We start from the raw sequence: 21,766 nt of genomic DNA on the forward strand, positions 1-21,766 counted from the left end.
TAATAGAGTAGCATCCCAAGCAGCAAACAGCTGGCCCATAGCTAAGACACAAGCGCTACTTGCACGCTATGATAGAGCGCATTATGACGAGTTAGAAAAACTCATCACACATCTCCCTAAGGAACATCAAAAAAGGGCAGACCAGCTTATACAGGAAGGGAAGATAATAACCAACACTTCCATTAAGTGCGCCTTAGACGCGGCAGACACTGCAGCAAGATCCATTAACACCAGTATCATGTTAAGAAAACATGCATGGATCATGGTCTCGGGGTTCGAACAAGAAGTAGAAACATCTTTATTGAACCAACCTTTTGATCAAAAAACACTTTTCGGCTCAGGTACAGATGAGACTTTAGAAAAGATGAAAAAAGACACAGAAACGGCTAAATCAATGGGAGCATTATAACAGCCAACTCAAAGCGGTTCCTTTCGTAGGTCCACCTATAGAGGGGGGTCAAAGAAGACAGGCACAAGCCAGCAATCTACCTCTTTTACACCAACATCACCCAGAGGTAATTCAAGAGGCAGTTACAGAGGTAACAACAACAAGGGTAGAGGTCGCGGAAATAATAACAACCGCAGCTCCCCAACCCCAAAACAGTGACTTAATACAACTCCCCCCAGACCATATAACACCGGTCGGGGACATTTATCACAGTTCCTACCTGTCTAGGTAAACATCACGTCAGACAGGTGGGTGAGACAAATTATCCAACATTGTTATTGCCTAGAACTCACAGCTACCCCACCAAACATCCCCCCCAGACAGCGTCTAATGAGTCAAGATCATCTGACATTGTTAAAACAGGAAGTACTATCACTGCTACAAAAGCATGCTATAGAGAAGGTTCCAAAACACCAGCAAGGGACAGGAGTATACTCTATATACTTCCTAATTCCCAAAAAAGACGGGTCTCTAAGACCAATTTTAGACCTCAGACCTCTCAATGCATACATAAACTCGGAACATTTCCACATGGTCACGCTCCAACAAGTACTTCCTTTACTGAAGAAAGGGGACTTTCTTTCTACACTGGATCTAAAAGACGCTTACTTTCACATCCCAATTCACAAAGCCCACAGTAAATACCTCCGGTTTGTAGTAGAAGGACAACATTATCAGTTCAAAGTCCTTCCGTTTGGGGTCACAACAGCACCAAGGGTGTTCACAAAATGCCTAGCAGTAGTCGCAGCACACCTAAGAAGACAACAAATACATGTCTTCCCTTACTTGGACGATTGGCTAATAAAAGCCAAGTCACAGGAAGAATGTCTTCAAAACACACAGAAGACCATTCAATTGCTGCACCAGCTAGGGTTTACGGTGAACTACACAAAATCCCACCTACAACCAAACAAGGTTCAACAATATCTAGGGGCTGCTATAGACACAGAAAAAGCCAAAGTATACCCCAATCCAATCAGGATCCAAACAATGATCACGTTGATCCACAAATTTTATCCACAACACTCACTAACAGCTCAAGTGTTCATGCAGCTGTTAGGGATGATGTCCTCCTGCATACTGCTAATACCATATGCCAGACTACAAATGCGTCCACTGCAAGAGTGTCTAGCGACACAGTGGAATCAGGCTCAAGGTCAGATTACAGATCTGGTGTTGGTAGACGACCACACACATCGCTCTCTGAAGTGGTGGAACACAACAAACATTTCCAAGGGGAGGTCGTTCCTAGAACCGATTCCACAAGTAATACTAACAGCGGATGCATCGCTCACCGGATGGGGAGCACATATGGAGAAATATACAGTGCAGGGAAAATGGAGTATACAGCAAAAAAGACTGCACATCAATTATCTAGAACTACAAGCAGTGTTTCTAGCATTAAAAGCTTTTCAAATGCAAATCCTCAACAAAGTGGTCCTGATCAGAACAGACAACATGACTGCAATGTATTACATTCAAAAACAGGGGGGGACACACTCTCTCCAACTATCCAGACTAGCACAGGACATTTGGAGATGGGCCATTCCTCAAAAGATCTATCTGTTAGCCGAACACCTACCAGGAGTTCAAAATCAGATAGCAGACATCCTAAGCAGAGAGTCAGAACAAATACGCGAATGGGAACTGCACAACCAAATACTGCAGCCATTCTTCCAAAGATGGGGACAACCAGAGATAGATCTCTTTGCCACTCATCAGAACGCAAAATGCCAAAACTTCGCATCCAGGTACCCACACCACCTGTCCCAGGGCAATGCGCTATGGATAAATTGGTCCAACAAATTTGCTTACGCTTTTCCCCCTCTCCCACTAATTCCATTAGTGGTTCGGAAACTGCAACAACATTCAATGACAATGATACTAGTAGCACCCACGTGGGCAAGATGCCGTGGTTCACCACGCTACTGCAACTATCACAGGTGCCACATCAAAAGCTAAGATTATTACCCATGCACCTTACACAGAACCATGGAGAAATAATGCACCCAGATCCCAAACAATTGAACCTAGCGATCTGGCTCCTGAGGTCATAGAATTTGGATACTTAGATTTACCTCCAAACTGTATGGAAATCATTAAGCAAGCAAGATGTCCTACCACCAGAGCATGCTACGCAGCAAAGTGGAAAAGGTTTGCTGTATACTGTAACAGTAACAACATCAACCCTCTGGACGCATCCACTAAACAGATTATTTGCTATTTAGTACACTTGCAGCAATGCAACCTTGCTTACACCTCTATTAGAGTACATCTTGCAGCTATAGCGGCGTACCTACAAAACAGACAACATATTTCCCTGTTTAAAGTACCAGCAATAAAAGCTTTCATGGAAGGCCTCAAAAGAGTCATTTCACCAAGACTACCGCCTTCCCCAGTCTGGAATCTCAACATAGTACTTACCAGACTAATGGGACCACCTTTCGAACCTACCCATAGGTGTGAAATACAATTCCTCACATGGAAGGTGGCCTTTCTTATAGCTATTACTTCACTCAGAAGAGTAAGTGAATTGCAAGCATTTACAATACAAGAACCATTTCTGCAGTTACACCAAAATAAAGTGGTTCTTAAAACAAACCCAAAATTATTGCCTAAAGTAATTTCAGCATTCCACATCAATCAGCCAGTGGAACTACCAGTTTTCTTTCCAAAACCACAGACGGTAGCAGAAAGGGCCCTGCATACATTAGATGTCAGAAGGGCGATATTGATAGCTTTATTCGATATGCAAAGATATCTTACAAGCATAACATACATTAAAAACATTTAGCAAAAAATACAAGTATGTCATACAGTTAAAAAAGGTAAAATTTAGGGAACTCCCTAAGATAAATTAGCTAAAAAGGAATTAAATCGATATAGTCAATCTATTGCAGCAAATCAACCAAGAACGCTTTAAAAATTTAGAAACACCACAGACTATAAGAGGAGAGGTATCAGTCAATAGAATTCGGAGAGCCACCGAATGCTTGCGTGTTCCCAGGCGTTTGAAGAGGGGTTTCAACCAGTATCTCCTTGGATAAATATAGCCTGGGCACTCAAAGAGTACATGTGCCACCGTCTCAGGCCTGGTTGGGCAACAAGCACAAAAGGGGGATAAATGGGCATAAGACTTCCACTTTGTTACAGTTGCTCTTAGCGGCAGGGTGCCAACTCTAAACTTGAAGTAAAGGGCCCTGTCCATTGGCATAGTGATTAGGTCCATGTAGGGTTCATATGATGCCACATCCTTTATTTCAAGGAACGCTGCCGTCGAATTGCAATGATGTGGATTCCCAATTAATGGGCGAGAGACCCAGTCCCAATATAGTTTTTTAAGGACTGCCTTAGGAGGAGCAGATCTTGTAGTCCAGCAGCCTCCTAGGCCCAGTTCCACCAGAAGAGTTTTTGTGTCCCCCAGCCACTTGATCTTATTCCAGCCCCCCACGTTCAATATCTCTAATAGGCTGTCGGCATAGGATTTTAATTCCAGGACCCTCCATATGCGAGACCAGAGGAGCAATGGGCGAAGACGGGCCTGGTCTTTGATGCTTTTACAGCCCAAGTCCAAGAGCACTGGGACTGTTGGGGTGCTCAGGGGGAGACCTAGGAGGTCCTTCAGGAACTTATTTTCAGCCTTGGATAGGGAATCCAAATTGCAGTGGCCCCATAATTCTGCGCCATACAAGGCAGAAGTAACCCCCCTTGCCTTGTAGATCTCAATTGCAGGCGCCACTGAAGATCTGGGGGATGCATGATATTCCTTGAGTAAGGCACCCCCTACCCTTTTGTGACAAAGGACCATCTTGTCGCTGTGTGAAGGCCAGCTCATTTTCTCGTTTAGGCGTAGACCCAGATGTCAGAAGGGCGATATTGTACTACATAGAAAGAACACAAACTTTCAGAAAGACAAAACAACTATTTGTAGCGTTTTCTCCTACACATAAAGGCAATCCTATCTCTAAAGCAGGCATTGCCAGGTGGATTGTAAAATGTATACAAATATGCTACTTAAAAGCAAAGAGGATATTAACTGTTCCTCCTAGAGCTCACTCTACACGTAAACCAGGAGCATCTATGGCATTCTTAGGAAACATTCCTCTAGATGACATATGCAAAGCAGCTACCTGGGTTACACCGCATACCTTCACAAAACACTACTGTGTAGATGTGCAGGCAACACAACAGGCTAGAGTGGGACAAGCTGTACTAAAAACTTTATTTCAGACTGTTGCAACAGACACTGGTGACCACCGCTAGGGAGATAACTGCTGTATAGTCTATTCATAAATGTACCATCTGCAGCCCATATGCCTCAAACGGAATATGCTACTTACCAGTATGCATCTGTTCTTGGCATAGAGGGCTGCAGAGTGGTACATGCCCTCCCAGCGTCCCCGGAAACCTGTGTCTGTTCCAACACTATCTTATTTAGATACACTTACATGGGCATTTCTATCTGTATTCTATCATACTACTCCATCTAACCCTACTATGGCAAAACAATCTAAGGATGGAGCCTATGCCCATGCGCACTAGCACCCAAAGGAGGAGTCACCAGTCTCGTGATGACAAAAGACTTCTCCAAGAGAAAAACAAGTGCAATCATCCGAGCCCAACACCAGATGGCGATCTATTCATAAATGTACCACTCTGCAGCCCTCTATGCCAAGAACAGATGCATAGTGGTAAGTAGCATATTCCTTCAGCTGCTTCAGAGCACTTTCATGTTTACATTTATAAACAAAGAGTGGATTGGGTTCTGAACTAATCAACTGTAATTTTTCTAACCCAGTTAACGTTTTTAAGGTGAAGGGTGTAGCACTGGGCAAGATTGGCACTCAGTTTCATAACAAAAAGCATTTTCTTTTGCATGCATCTGTTTATTGAAGTTTTGGTTATAGCAAGCAAGGAACTAATACTGCATATCTATATCACATATGTCAATTATATTGATGCTGAGATCATGTGTTGAAATCATAATTTAAATTTTGGTTGCACTAACTCAGTGTTATTTTATGTTACTAAGGGCCCGATGTAGGTGTCCATTTACCGACCGGTAACGGCCGATTTCGGCCGTTACCGACCGGTAAATGGTCATTCCTGATGTAGGTGAGCCATTTTACCGATTCGGTAAATTTACCGAATATGTAAATTTACCGAATCGGTAAAATACCGAATCGGTATTTTTACCGATTCGGTAATTTCCTAATGTAGGTGGGACTCTTCTGAGTCCCACAGGCCAGTCAGATTCGGTATTTTACCATCCAATCCTATTGGATGGTAAAATACCGAATACAGGTGTGCATGCACATGTGTGCATGTACACCAGTGCCATGTGACACACAGACATGCCCTTAGGGCATGTCTGTGTGCCACATGGCACACGTGCCTGAATTCAGGGTGCTAGAGGGTGTCAAAGTGACACCCCCTGCACCCTTGCAAAATTCGGTATTTACCGATTCGGTAAATACCGAATCGGTAATGCCCATTGATTCCTATGGGCTTCAATGCCCATAGGAATCAATGGGCATTACCGATTCGGTATTTACCGAATCGGTAAATACCGATTCCTTCCGATTCGGTAATTTTTAAAATAAAATTACCTACATCTGCCCTTCTCTTTTTGACCACTTCTTAAATACCGATTCGGTATGATTCGGTATTTATGAAGTGGTAAAAAAGATTTACCTACATAGGGCCCTAAAGGTAGTATAAAGTGGGCCCTTAACAACAGGTCAAGGAAGCTGTATGTGTATTCCAAAAGAACAGAGTAACCCTAGGCACAGTTAACAGGGATATTTACAGAAATTAAGCAAACTTTTAAACACAAAGAATTTGCCTACTACAACTTCTCAGAGAGCAATTACTTTTTAGCAAGAAGTTACGCCCAGCTCCGTAAGACAAATGGTATTCACCCGAGTAGCCCTAGACCCTTCATCTATAAATTTACAAAGCAGTCTTAGCATAGAACATCATTTAGTGACTGGGTGTTTATCACTATTTTTCTAGTTGCTCGATCCCCCAACTTGGGGCTTGAATCCCAACCAGATAGTCCAGCATGCTGAGTGTACGATGCAGTGGTATATGTGCAACCTGCAGGTCACAGGTTCAAATGCTTAGGTTAATGCTTGGTAGGTTAACTCCCTCCTATTCGCTCTCCCAATTTTGAATGCTCTCTCTCTCTCTAAAAGATTCGAATTAAATTTTGGTTAGCTTTCACACATTCACTTGAAAAACGGTTAAAGTACTGTTATGGTTAGAAATTAAAACTGATAAACCATCAAAATATGTAAGTAAAAAAACTTCAAATAAAGAAATGTGTAAATATGGGATGGAAATTATTGTGGCAAATGAATTGTTTTGATGCTGCATATAGTCATAACCGATGAATCGATGATGTTGCACTTGAAACAAGTTTACTATGTCACTTTGAAGTGTAATTAATTATATGCACTAGTTATGCCACATTTTCGTGTGAGACACTATATATTTTACATGGATGCAGTTTCTGGTGTTCTGCTCATTTTACTCCTGCTCTGTTCCCCTCCCAGTCAGTGTCCTGCTGCATGCCATTTCTCCTCTCGTTTCAGCTAAGCACCAAGTTATTGTGGTCAAAGATTCAAACATGGTAGAAAGTGTAAGAAAATGTGTATTGTGTGTGAAGCTTCCTTCATGTATCCAAGGTATCATTTTGAAGGGCTTCCACTGGAAGTGCCATTGTAGCTGCGCTAATTTTAAGAGCCGTTGTTTAAGAAAGGTTTAATTTTATGTTGAACATCTCTGGAGTGCAGTTGCTGAGGGAGTTTGTGGAGAAGACTTCTTTAACCTTAAGAGATGGGTTGGCAGTAAAGATTTGAAATATTACATTGCTGTTTCTGGTTTGCTAATGCAACACTAATCATTAGCATATCATGCTGAATCTCTTAAAAGCTTGCGTGAATTGTGCATGAAAACTCTTGGATTTTGGAATCATGCGGGAATTCATTTTTTTATAGTGGTTTCAAGGGATGTTGTTGCATCAGCTGCTGCTGGGGGGACTTTCGATTTTCCTTCTAAGACTGTCCACTTGTCTTAGATTTCTTTTATGCGGATGCTCAGTACTTTTTTTTTTAACGGAGTTTTATATAGCGCGAACCTGACCCGGTATTGGGTATCAGAGCGCTTTACATAGTGTCAGTTGCATTACATGAGGACACATTCATTAGGTCTCGCTATTCGATGCGCATGCGCATCGAGCTTGCGAGCATATAGGGCTTTAACCAGAGTTAAACTAACTGGGCGATTTGGTGCTGTGCCCGTGGCTTTTAGGTCAATGCGCAAGCGCATTGACCTAAAATGCGCGTGCACATCATCAAATCGCCAGTCAATCGCCAGCAGCACTCCTCCCCTGCTGCTTCACACCCTCATGCCGCTCTCCCCGCTCCGCCCCCTCCCCTGCCCGCCGTGTCGCATTTCTCCTCCCCCCCTCCCCACAGCAATGCCCTCCGCCGGCCGTACATTCACTTAGACGGACGCAGGCCGTTCAGAATTGGTTAACCTTGTAGATACCATTGATACCTTACGGGACAAACACAACTAATATAATTAATTTAAACCCATAGCTGTTTTAACGACCAGGCGAAAATAAAGTGAGAAATACACGTGTTGGCTCTTCTGAAATGCAAATAGCAGTACAATTCAATACACATATTTTGCCTTCCCTAGAGGCATCGGGCCATTTACCTCTGGACCACGTCCCCTCCCCTGCCCGCCGTGTCGCATTTCTCCTCCCCCCTCCCCACAGCAATGCCCTCCGCCGGCCGTACATTCACTTAGACGGACGCAGGCCGTTCAGAATTGGTTAACCTTGTAGATACCCTTGATACCTTACGGGACAAACACAACTAATATAATTAATTTAAACCCATAGCTGTTTTAACGACCAGGCGAAAATAAAGTGAGAAATACACGTGTTGGCTCTTCTGAAATGCAAATAGCAGTACAATTCAATACACATATTTTGCCTTCCCTAGAGGCATCGGGCCATTTACCTCTGGACCACGTGTGCAAAGGACCACAATTTACAAACATCCAAGCAGGCGGACCCTGCCAGGAGGCAAACCCTCTCCACGTGCACGAGAAGCCCTGAGAATCAGGAGCTCAGATAGTGCACACATAGGCCGCAGTGGCCGGCTGCAAGCTCCCAGACTCCTAGCGTACATTTATAAACGCTGTAATGCAACCCTTCTCACACATTGTTCTTTGATTGATGGCAGCAGACACAGCCGGCACCCGGCATTAATGGGATACTTTGAATTACTTTACGCTGGCACTCGCTTTCCCTCAGTGAAAGTGTCCTGGCTCTACAAAAAGAAACCGGCTTTGTGGAGCTTTGGGTATATTTATCACCTGATAATTCCTACCCTCTGGGGGCTAGACGGCGGAGGTTCCGGGCGTTACCATTACTAAAATCGCCAGTTTAGAAACCGCTTAGCGGGCAGCGTCCCCTCTGGGCATACATGGAATGTGCCGGTCCAGCTGTGGAAGAAATCACACACATCCTGCTTAAAACTGGCGCAAGGACACCCCGTCCAGCAACAGAGAACGACTGGGGAGCCAATCAACGGCCGGAACCGAGCGGAAGCTTTTCGGCAGCTTCCTGTGGAAGATTTGCAACGATGACAGGAGGAGCAATCAATAATTGTACAGCTAAATGACAAGAGCAACAATCCCACTGCGCGCTTGGAAGTTAGTTTCACAGCTCGGTAGACTCAGTTCGATTACATATTCTGCTCACCTGGAGCCCAACAAATGCTCCAAAATAAATATTAGAAACTCTCCTAATGCGTAATTAGCGATGATGTGTCCACCCACCTTCCTGTTTTGCTGAAAGCTTCCATGAATCATTCCATAACTAGAGGGATCAGAGGGGGTCAGCATTAATAAATAAATGAATGTAATTACCTTTAAGTAACACGCCTTGGCTGAACTTGTGCGTCCTCCCTTGTGGCCATCTGACAACCAGGGTCACATGAAGGGCGCAGCCAAGTGTCCAGATATTCGCCCTACAATCAACCCTTGCAACAGATGCTATGTAGTGTAACAAATAAACAAGCGACACTCCAGATGGGCAGCTGTACAATTTTTTTTAATCAATACAACTGCATTTAATTAGACGCTATTCCAAACACGTAACACAGAGGAACACAATCAGTTTTTTTTAGTCGCAGTGACTTCTGAGCACATATATATTTTTAGGGCTCGCCTGCTGTGCGCATGCACCACATCCACCACCTCATCCACCACCTCATCCACCATCGCATCCACCATCGCATCCACCACCATCGCATCCACCACCACCACATCCACCACCACCACACACATCCACCACCTACATCCACCACCACATCCATCCACCACCACATCCATCCACCACCACATCCATCCACCACCACATCCATCCACCACCACATCCATCCACCACCACATCCATCCACACCCACATCCATCCACACCCACACCCACATCCATCCACACCCACCAACACCACATCCACCACCACATCCAACACATCCACCACCACATCCAACACATCCACCACCACCGCATCCACCACCAACACCGCATCCACCACATCCACCACCGCATCCACCACATCCACCACCACCGCATTCACCACCACCACCACATCCACCACCACATCCACCACATCCACCACCACCACATCCACCACCTCCACATCCACCACCACCACCACCACATCCACCACCTCCACATCCACCACCTCCACATCCACCACCTCCACATCCACCACCTTCACTTCCACCACCACCTCCACATCCACCACCACATCCACCACCACATCCACCACATCCACTACCTCCACATCCACCACCTCCACATCCACCACCTCCACATCCACCACCTCCACATCCACCACCTCCACATCCACCACCACCACATCCACCACCACCACATCCACCACTACCACCACATCCACCACCTCCACATCCACCACCTCCACATCCACCACTTCCACATCCACCACCTCCACATCCACCACATCCACCACCACCACCTCCACATCCACCACCTCCACATCCACCACCTCCACATCCACCACCTCCACATCCACCACCTTCACATCCACCACCACCTCCACATCCACCCCCACCTCCACATCCACCCCCACCTCCACATCCACCACCACCTCCACATCCACCACCACCACCACCTCCACATCCACCACCTCCACATCCACCACTTCCACATCCACCACCTCCACATCCACCACCACCACCTCCACCACCACCACCTCCACATCCACCACCTCCACATCCACCACCTCCACATCCACCACCTCCACATCCACCACCTCCACATCCACCACCTTCACATCCACCACCACCTCCACATCCACCACCACCTCCACATCCACCACCACCTCCACATCCACCACCACCTCCACATCCACCACCACCTCCACATCCACCACCACCTCCACATCCACCACCACATCCACCACCACCATCACATCCACCACCACCACCACATCCACCACCACCACCACATCCACCACCACCACCACATCCACCACCACCACCACATCCACCACCACCACATCCACCACCTCCACATCCACCACTTCCACATCCACCACCTCCACATTCACCACCTCCACATCCACATCCACCACCTCCACATCCACCACCTCCACATCCACCACCTTCACATCCACCACCTCCACATCCACCACCTCCACATCCACCACCACCTCCACACCCACCACCACCTCCACATCCACCACCACCTCCACATCCAATCCACCACCACCTCCACATCCACCACCACCTCCACATCCACCACCACCTCCACATCCACCACCACCACCACATCCACCACCACCACATCCACCACCACCACCACATCCACCACCACCTCCACATCCACCACCTCCACATCCACCACCTCCACATCCACCACCTCCACATCCACCACCTCCACCACATCCACCACCTCCACCACCACCACATCCACCACCATCCCCACCACATCCACAATCACCACCACCACCAACACATCCACCACCACCACATCCCCCAGATCCACCATCGCCACATCTATATGTGTGTGTGTGTGGCTCTGTGTGTGTGTAGGTGCAAATGCAATGTTCTTGGATTTTCGTCACAATAAAATACACTGAACATAATCTTCACAAAAGTTATTTACAAACGTTTAAGCTATTGCCATTATAAATTACAATAACTTTTATTTAAGTATTAATTATTTACAAAATTGAAAGCCATTGTTATTTGTAATATCAATACATCTAAGTCACGTAAATACAACACACATTGCATTACAAATGCTATAGGTGTCCCATTTGCGAAAGTTCAAACTATTGACATTGTAACTGACAAAGCTATTAATTTTGCTATTTTTAAAACCAACACAAATAAAAAAAAGTGTCATTTACAATACCAATCGCTCAAACTTTCCTAATGCGAGACCTATTGCATTTCCAATGCTTGTTTTTTGTTAGGCACGAGGAGATTGAGTGTTTTGCCCGGAATCACAGGATGTTCAGCGTCATTGCCAAGACCCAAACCCGGTTCCCCACACTCTAGGTCGACCACCCTAGCCGTAAGGTCAACTCCTCTCCCCTTTGAGTTTGGCTCGGGTTTTTGCCTAGACTTGTCTAATTAGGGCCACGTTTTATGACTTTGTATTTTTGTATTTTGGCCTTCATTGGGATTCATGCATTTTCTCTGTACCTCCATTTATTACAAATTCTATATTTAAGTCATTTGTTCCCTATTTTTAATCTAGAAATCAGTTATTAATGCTTGCATATTTTTACTATTTTATTCCTAAAGTGTGTATTTTTATGATGAGTTGTATTGTCTCCAACCACTAGATCAGCTGGAGATATAGGAGCCAAAAAATCGAGGTGTTTAAAATATTGGGGTTCAGGTGATTTCTAGGGTTGGGCACCCACATGGTTATCTCCACAATCTGTAACTTGCACAGCTGACATGCGAGCCATAACTCCCACACCAAAATGCTGTTGGTATTTTATATTAGTTATTTGAGATTGTGTGACCCTAGCTGCAAAGAGAGGTGTAGGTGCTTTACAGAGGACATGTTCGTTTCAGCAGGTGCGTCTGAATGCAGGGACGCTAAACATACGACAGTATTTATTAGTTAATTATCACAATCACCAGATCGTGATGAGAAGGTGGGAGACACCAACATTTTATTGTGAACATTTTCTAGATCTTTCCAGAACACCGCCCTGAAAATAGGGTTTCTAGACCATTGGCTCGAAGGACTAGAACAGTCACCATACAGCCCACTGAGCAGTACTTTATTGAGATACTTTTCAGGTAACAATCAATTCTGTGGACTATCACAGGGATGACTAGTGGAACATAAACCTTCTTTCATAATTGAAAGGCACACTCAAGAACAATAGAAAGCAATGGATATATTTAGAGATCTATTTGACAATCAAAATCCTATCCTGGTGCACACAGTATAGGGCCCCGGTGTAGTGGTGGCACGTGTTATGCAATGCAGACCTCCTTACGTCGGTATGCATGAGCACCTCTACCAATCACAGCTCCAAGGGGCGCAGGGCTCGGCCAACAGCCCTATTCTTTTTAATATTTACATTTGATGGCGGTCATCAAGCAACACAACATCAATATTGTTAATTATGCGGATGATACGCAATTGATTCTCTCCCTTGAGGGAGCATAGTCAACATCTTTAGATGGGTTTCATAGCCGCCTGCGGGACACAACACTATGGCTGAGGAAAAATCACTGCAATTTAATGTGTCCAAGACGGAGGTGCTTTACTGTGCCACGGAAAGGATTCCTTCCGTGTTGCCCAGTAACTTTTGGCCCTCTGACTCCCCTAATTTGGTTCGGCCTGTAAAGACAGTTCGTAACCTGAGTGTGACATTCGATTGTAATCTTACTTTGGAGGCGCAGGTGACGAAAGTTGTGGGTTGCTGTCTGGCCATCATTCGTTCTTTACGGAAGATTTTTCCTCTGCTTCCTTCTTTGGCACGCTCGTTGATAGCACGGAGTACCAAACTTAGCAGAGTTGATTACTGCAATGCCCTGATTCTTGAGTCCCCTAAATTCCTTCTTGATAGGCTGCAGAGGATACAGACAACTGCAGCTAAACTAGTGTTAGGCTGGCCCAGAAGGTCTTCCGCTTCACTGGCCCTGGCTGAGCTGCATTGGCTCCCTCCGAAACAGAGAATTAAGTTCAAATCACTCTGCTTAGTATTCAAGGCCCCTGTATGGAATGGGTCCTGCCTTCCTTCAAAGTAAGTTCGAGTGGTATGTTCCTACTCGAACTCTGCGCTCGTCAGGGGCAAAACTGATAAAAATACCCAGATTAAAAAAAGTCAGAGTGGGTGGTAGATCCTTTGGCGTCGCAGCTGCAAAGCTTTGGGATACCTTACCTCTTGAGCTTAGACAAATCCGTGATCTCCTTCCGTTTAGAAGGAGCCTAAAAACATGGTTGTTTCCTAAGATTTAGGGGTTTGGCTACAGTATGGCCCAACGGATGTATGTCATGCTGAGTTACTAGCACCAGGATGCCTGTCGGGTGATAGTGCGCTTTAGAAATTCAATAAATAAAATTAATAAATATGTAGTAACTATTATAAAAATACACTATACTAGCGGCAATGTTACATGTAATGTAAACAGTAGAAAGTATTACATCAATATTGGCTGTGTAACTTTATAAATATCCTACCCTTATAACACTGGCTCGCTAGTCTAAATTTGACACCAAAAGAAAGAGCATAATTTTAAGTTTACAGATGGCTGATGCTTTTATATCTGCTTCAAACTACGACGTTACTGTTCAGTATAATAGCACATTCAGGTATTCTCGTGTGCGTGGGAAGGCAGGCTCATGAGCACAGCGAGCGAAGGCTGAGTGTGTCCCCGTTAGCCTTCAGCAGATGTAGCTGAAGTATGTCTGTATGACCTGTCTCGTCACCGTCATCTGACATGGCTGCCCTCTCTAGCCCTTCATGCTTTATTCCTAACTTATATAAAAAAAAATTGGTCATTGTTGTATATTTCAGAATAAGCAATGAGCAGAAACAGCCCTGATGTCCTTTTGCTTATTGTCTCTCTGTGAAAACCATGCCATTTAAATGATGATAATAAAAGGGAAATGCAGTAACCAGTTTCAATGAAGCTATGTTCAAAACTCAATAATAATTGTTTCAGAACAGAGAATACAATTCAGATTAAATACTGTGAGTATATTTGAGCACACGTAATATCACGACGCAACGAAAACATATTTAACAAACATATATTCTATATTTGACACTCATACCTACATGATTAACATGTGTCATCTAAAAAAAGAGGAAAATATGATAATTATAATAATTGGGATGCTCCTCAATATGGGAAATAGTAATCTAGTCACTAAGAATCAATTCTATCTATTACTCTACTCCTATAGCCAGTCCACCAATCCCGAGAAAGTGCTAAATCTGACAGACTGAAACTACCTACCTGTGTCCTACTTCTGAGTAGTCTGACAGGACGGGGGCGTACTTCGGTGGGTTTTCAACCCCTCCAGGCGCACATTTTTAGTATCCCTAGGCCTTCTCTGTTCAACAAAGAGCACTGACCACTGGATGTCATTTTTTGTGTAGTTTAAATTTCTATAATGTTCAACAAGGGGTGCACCTAGTCCTCTGCAACCTAGCCTCAACCTGTGCTGTAATGGATTGTTTTTTACAGGCTTGATAGTCTGACCTGTATATGTTAGTTTATACGGACACTGTACACAATACACAACATTTTTCGTGTATCAATTAGATTAGTCCGCTGGAACCTTTTCTAGGGTTTCCAACTCTTCTTCACTTCCAAATTCCTTCTTCACCCTTTCTTATTTTTTGCCGCACATGGTGTTTACCTCCAATAATAAAGGCTTTCCTAGTTAATTGTGCTAGATGAAAATAGTGTTGATATGAATCATCTACTATGAGGGGCATGTTCAATGAACTTCCATCGATGCTTATAAAGATGTATGACAGAACGAGGTTCCTGGGTTTGAAAGTATTTAGCTTCTTTTTTCTTTTGTAGCTGCTCGGTCCTAATGTAAGGTACTGTGTTTACAGTTAAAGTGCAAGATGCTAAATCGTCATCTATGTTGATCTGTGAATTTATTCTTTTCTGCTTTTCTCTGTAGGTGTACCACAGCAAGAGAGCCACACAGATGCGAAAATGTGGACAAACCCTGAGGTCCAGCCTAGGGAAGAGCAACGGCAGCTGCCAACACCAGTGGAAAGACAGCAGCAGGTGCCAGCACCAAACGCAAGTGAAACTCCCGCTCCTCTGGTAATGTCACACCTTTGCTAGTCTGTGTAGGAATGATGCACGCAGGATATGGAACAAACTCCCATATCTCTGAACTGCCACCAGCACCTTTTGCAATTTAGACAGATACACCTCTTTAAAGAACACTACATGTCTAGGAAGTAAATGACCATTTCACCTCTAAACATCTAGCTAATCCTCATTGCCTGTATTTGTTCCTTAAACCCTGCACTGCCTATTGCTTTCTCTTGGTTACCTTCATTTAATACAAATACCACATACATACAAAAATACACACTTACATGCTTACAAGAATACAGAACTATAGTTGCAAGTCTTCTCTGACTCAGGCTGAAGAACTATTACTTTAACATAACCCCATTTATGCACCTGCTAGTGTAAACTAGTCTGTGCCCTTGTTTGGAATCTTAGAAGATGGCTACATTTAGTGAAACATTCATGTTTGCCATGATGGGTGTTGTACAGAGACGGCGAGTCCATAAGAGTCAGTGTTAAGATGTATTTTGCAGGTATCACCCTAACGGTATTGGTGTTTGTAACCGGATGTGTGACCTTTACCCCTTGTAAATGTCCGTGCAGGTGAATTAAAGTCAATTTTAGAAAATAGGGATAATTGTTTTGCTTTGTTGTCGTAAAATAGGATACTTACCGAAAATCAGATGTATCAAAACTAAAATGGTCCTTAGTTGTGTAGCTTAAATATAAGGTTGCTAAATAAGGGAATGATAGACCCCCATCCTGTATGGATTTAAACAATTTTTTTTGTAATTGTAGGGGCCTTATTGCCCAATGCAACCATAAGTAGTTTTTACTGGATGTGTTTTAGAGTAGCAGGCGGAATGTAACTGGCAACATCTGGCCTGGATTCCACCATGAATGCCTACAAGGCTATCTCTACGCCTGTAAAATGTGTCCCAAGCCTAAATGTATCTTTCTCAATCTCCTGTTTCACCCGCTTGACCCAACTAGCAATCGTATTATATGAAACTGGCGCAAACCTCTTTTGAAAAGACTCAAACAACTTTGGTATTCTCTCGAAGTCTGGTACTTCCGGAAACATCATACCACCTGCAGTTTTAAGAAAACTAGAATAGTCGACTACTCAGTTCTAACAACTTTATTTCGATTCCAAGCAGGAGTCATAAAAGTATACATGCATAGTAAAGAAATGTTTAAAACAACATTCACAGTTAATATCTACAGTTAAAACAAGATATGTTAAAAAACATTAGTCCGATAAGAAGGGATTCATCACTGGGCTCATTTCATTGACAAGAAAATTTCCCCTTAACTAATATCCTATTCCATTTTTATATTTAATATCGGTTTCTAATCACAAGGGCCGATCTAATAAAATTCAGCACTGCATTACAAATGGGAGGGGTTGACAAAGATAACAAGTGCTCATAACACTCTCTATAACAACGGGATCCGAAGGAGACCAACACTGGTCTAATAAATCTGCTTCTGGGAACTTTATACAAAGCACAGAAAAGGATTAGACTACTCTAGAATCCTTGATTCATTTAGTTACGTGATGCATCACACTGTCTGTGTTAGAATGCCCTATGTCCCAATGCCATTGCTCTAATTTATAAAACAGATTAGACACTACATTGTCCCCAATTTTATTAATAGAATATTCTCTGACTGTTACCTCTCACTGATGACTCCCAATGATATTGTACACTGATAGCCATGTTTCTTCCTCTAGATTCTGTTAAAGGCTCCAGCCCTAGGAAATAAAGTCACATCCACCAAAATGTATCCTATGTTCCATCTATATTCTAATGAACAGCCTTTCTGATCGAAATGTAACCATGAACACATTCATAAAATGAATGATTGGGACGGAAATTCTTCCTGCTTGGTGTACAGTTGTGTTCTCCTGCCCAGTGTCTCACTGTGCATGTATCTGGTGTCCTGGTATTTGATGAGGTCCCTAAACTCGCACTAATCCATTGTGTAGGCGGATAGGCCCGTCTCTTGACATGCGTGAGGTCCCATGGCCTGGAGGAGTGCACTAGGCGTGAACTCCTTGAATAGACAGTAGACTACAGTGCGGGTCATGGGTTTAGCACATGGAGTGGTGGTGATAGCATACTTTGTTTTGAGAATGCAAAGTGATGCCCAGACCTTTTTTTATCTGTGTCACTGGGGTGGACACCTACTGGCCCACTCGTGTAACATTCCACTTCTATGTGCTAACCCATATCCTAGCGTTAACATTTCAAGTGTATGTTGTTCATTATTGTGTATGTGACCTGCATAGTACATGCATTGCACGTATGCGTGAACCAGAGCAATGGAGGTTTCTGGGATCCATTTTAGAGGTCACTGGCCTGACATGTTAGAAGATGGAGGTGTAGTTGTTTCCACTTACAGTGGAAGTGTATTGTTCACATTCATGATTCTGGAGGGAGGACATCTAAACACTAAAGTCGGGGGAGAGCATACAAGGCTCCTGTCGAGATTTGATTGGGCCTTTTGCTGAGATAAACTGCTGACCAACGCTATTTGGTGATGGTTGCAGTGAAACGTGGCACTGCAATGTGAAAAGGACCCATTAGGTGAGACTAGCCTTTTGTCTTTCCCTGGTCGTTCTTCAGTTTGGCTGATAACAGCCAGTTGCAGAAAGATGACATCTCTGCATGCTCAATTGTGGATGCTCCGGGCCGGAGACAGCCCTGCTGTGAATAACATCACTCTAGTCTACAGAACCGCTGTGTCTGGAAAACAGTCTTGAGAGAACGCTAGAAAGAACCACCCCAAACTGGTGTGGAAAGTGTAGATAGTAGATCTATCTCTTATTGCGTTGGCTGTGTAAAAGTGAGACCAGTAATCGACTTTTTGTTCCATTTCAAGTTCTCTATGCTCTGAGTTACACTGAGTGTTTCGCAGAGTACTCGGAGGACTTTTGTACACTCATAGCAAATATCTACTTAGCAGTCAGCTTCCCAGGGCTGAGGAAACATTGCCTGAGTCTAAATTTTACTGCAAGAGCTGATCACCTCTCCTGGAGCACCTAAAAAGCAGTCTGCCTGCTAAGAGAGAAAAGGAGCCTGCCATCCCTGCAGGAGGAGCGACTGTCGGGGAGGAACAATGTGCAGGGTAAACCTGGTGCAGTGCTTCTGCAGCAGCAAAGGTCTATGAAGAGCAATCTGTGTACCCTTGTGACGGCAGGTCCCAGACCCTGCCCAGCATTTCCAATCAGGAATCATAAAGTGCATCATGTTCTGAGCTGTTGTGTTGAAACGTGAGGCTACAGCAGGTCTTGAGCCGTACTGCCTAAAGTGTGAATTTGTGGCGGGACCCAGGCTGCTGTCACTGAAGCAAGAAGTGATGGTAGGAGTTGCTGTGCCCTAATTTTCAAGGCTCAATGTGGCCAAATATGATACACCCGAAGTGTAAAACTGCTGCGCAATCTGAGTTGCTGTGTACAACTTTTAAAGCTGCAGTGGGACCAGAGCCATTGCTCAGCCTAATATTGTGACATGACCTTAGCCGTAGTCTTCGATCCAGCAGTGAAGACCTGCCTTATGCCTTACTTGTTACGAGAGCCCAACCTGTGCGAAGCCACACTGATCTCAACATGACCAGCATGCGCAGGGCTGCGCTGCACACCAGTAGGCAACCTGCAAACCAGCACTTCCCTGAACAGCAGTTGACATCCCGGTGCGGCCCACTGTGGAGCAGGCTGAAAGACCCAGCCGACTCACACTCAGATTCAGAAAAGGGGTAGCGGCTGAGTCTGAGAGAATCAGGGCAGCTGCTGAGATGCATTGACTCAAAAATTGGTTTGGGTGGGAAACTATTGATGAAAGTAAATAAGAACGCTATTTGTTTAATTTTTTTTTTGAGTTGGGGTAATCTGCACCTGAACCTATTCCTGTAAATCTTGCCCAGGGGAGGGTTCCGCATGGACTATGGTGATGGAAATATATAGCGGGAAGGGGTGCCGCGTACTCCAGGCCCAGGACACTAAACTGCTATGTGTAGTATCTAGTTCTACGTTTCTTCTTCTGTTCTTGAAAGTGAAGCACTGTTTTGGACAATTTTTTATTATCCTGGTGTGAGGTTAAGTACTGAGCTCGATTCCCTTCCTACTAGCTCTCAGAGAAGTCTGTGGCTGCCCACTATCGCTGTCAGGGAATTTCAAGCACTGAAGGGGATGTGTTCAGCCTGGTTTGCTGAGCTATAATGGGACAGATCTTAGGAAATCCGAGGCAAATGAAAAACTCCCACGGTTGAGTTTCAGTAACCTCCCTGCTTGCCCCATGCATCTGGAATAGTGGTCTGGAAAGAAGTATTACTGAATCCTTAGAAAGGTCTATCAGAAATGTTAACCAAACTAAACTGATGACATACAAATTGTGTTATCAACCTAAGAATCCACAAAAAGGATGAGTATGTAATGAATAGAGCCCATTTCTGCATGAAGAATGTTGTAACCCTTGCCAGTGGGACCAGGCTTCATTTGAAGAACACTATGAAACAGCCACAAAGCAAAGATGTCCATGGCATGAGGGCCCTGCGAGTCTATCAAGCACAAGAAAACAAACCTCCTTGTCTAGCAGCCACTTACTTCCCCGAGTGCCAATGCGACGGGCCAGGGACATCTGAGCTGATGGTACATGATTCATACACAGGAACCAAAAGTATATGGTCAGCTCCACTAATACTTGGGGCCTTGTACCACTTAGTTGATTGTTGTATCTTACCACAAAGATGCTTCATGTGAAGTAGGATACAGTGTTGAACCCTAGATGTTATAGTTTATAGTGTGTTTAACTCTGGACTGGAGTTCGATGTTAAGCAGGGTAAAAAGCGCTTACAGGTGTGAAGAAATAAGGTTGACGCTTGTGCGACCTCACCGCGAACTACACCCCCAAAACATACTTGGAACAAGCAGACTAGTTTGCTAAACCTTAGTTCAACCTGGGTAGTTGTGGCTTTGAGCAGCTTAAAAAAGAGAAGAAGTGTAAAACATTTAGAATACTAAAACAATATAAAAAGAAAGCCACACAATACAAAAGAATTGTGACATCAATTTATAAAAAATATGTTATATTTCTATGAATTTTTAGACACCAAAATGAACAAATCCACTAGTGGTTTCCGGTGATATAGATTTTAAATGAAAATATAAATCTCTATAATAAACCAGTCACTAAGGAGGAATTTTTGGTGTTCAGGAGAGGTGGGCCGACTTCAGGCGCCAGTTCTCTCCAGATATAGTTAGGTGCTGGGTCCATAGATGAACCAGAGCCTAGAGAAGTGAGGAATAGGTGCAACAGTGGCTGAAGAAGGAATAGCGGAGGATTTAAGAATGGGCCTCAAAACGGATCCCAAGGTCTGTCTAAAGGCGTCCGCTTTAATATAAAAAATAGTTAGACAGGCCTTCACAGAGCTATAAGGAAGGGTCAGCACCTAGGCTGCTCCAGCTGAGTTGGAGGGCTCCTGAATTACTTTGAAAATTTCTTTAGACAATATTTTACACTAAAGAATTATTTTGATTAAAAACTACAGTAAACTCTACTTTGCATGCTATGATACAGAAAAAATGTGTTATCCTCCGGGCTGCCTTCAGCCTCCAGTACCATTCCATGTTTTTACACAAAATTTTATTTGCAATTTCAATCGGGGTTATTCTAACCAAAGGCTTTATGGCATTGCTTTAAGGCCAAGCAGGGCACTTGACACATGTCTAAGGAAGTTTTCGTCCAGGTGTGTAGGATGCATACTATGAGATGAGGGCCTACTAAATTATACTTGCAAATTCCGAGCTTTAAGTACTTCATCCCAATGAACAACCGGTTTAGGATTCCTATTAGGCTGACCAATGAGGCTTGTCAGTTGAAAAGCCACCAAGCGATGATGCGGCTAAATGACTGGAGTAAGAATCCATTCTGGTATGGAACATTGTGGAAGAGACAAAATC

General features: G+C 44.0%; 1 protein-coding gene across 5 annotated transcripts in view; it reads left to right on the forward strand.

The window, feature by feature from the left end:
• The window catches only part of LOC147730436 (caspase-8-like), a 260,962-nt gene that overhangs the window by 188,591 nt on the left and 50,605 nt on the right, over positions 1-21,766 (forward strand). For all 5 annotated transcript variants that reach the window (XM_086955245.1, XM_086955246.1, XM_086955247.1 and 2 more), the window contains one exon: positions 15,677-15,825. In XM_086955245.1, coding sequence (XP_086811371.1) covers positions 15,677-15,825 — 149 coding nt within the window. The remainder of the gene's footprint in view (positions 1-15,676; positions 15,826-21,766) is intronic.

This window comes from Lissotriton vulgaris, chromosome 2_1, assembly GCF_964263255.1.
Source record: "Lissotriton vulgaris chromosome 2_1, aLisVul1.2, whole genome shotgun sequence".
Classification (NCBI taxonomy): domain Eukaryota; kingdom Metazoa; phylum Chordata; class Amphibia; order Caudata; family Salamandridae; genus Lissotriton; species Lissotriton vulgaris.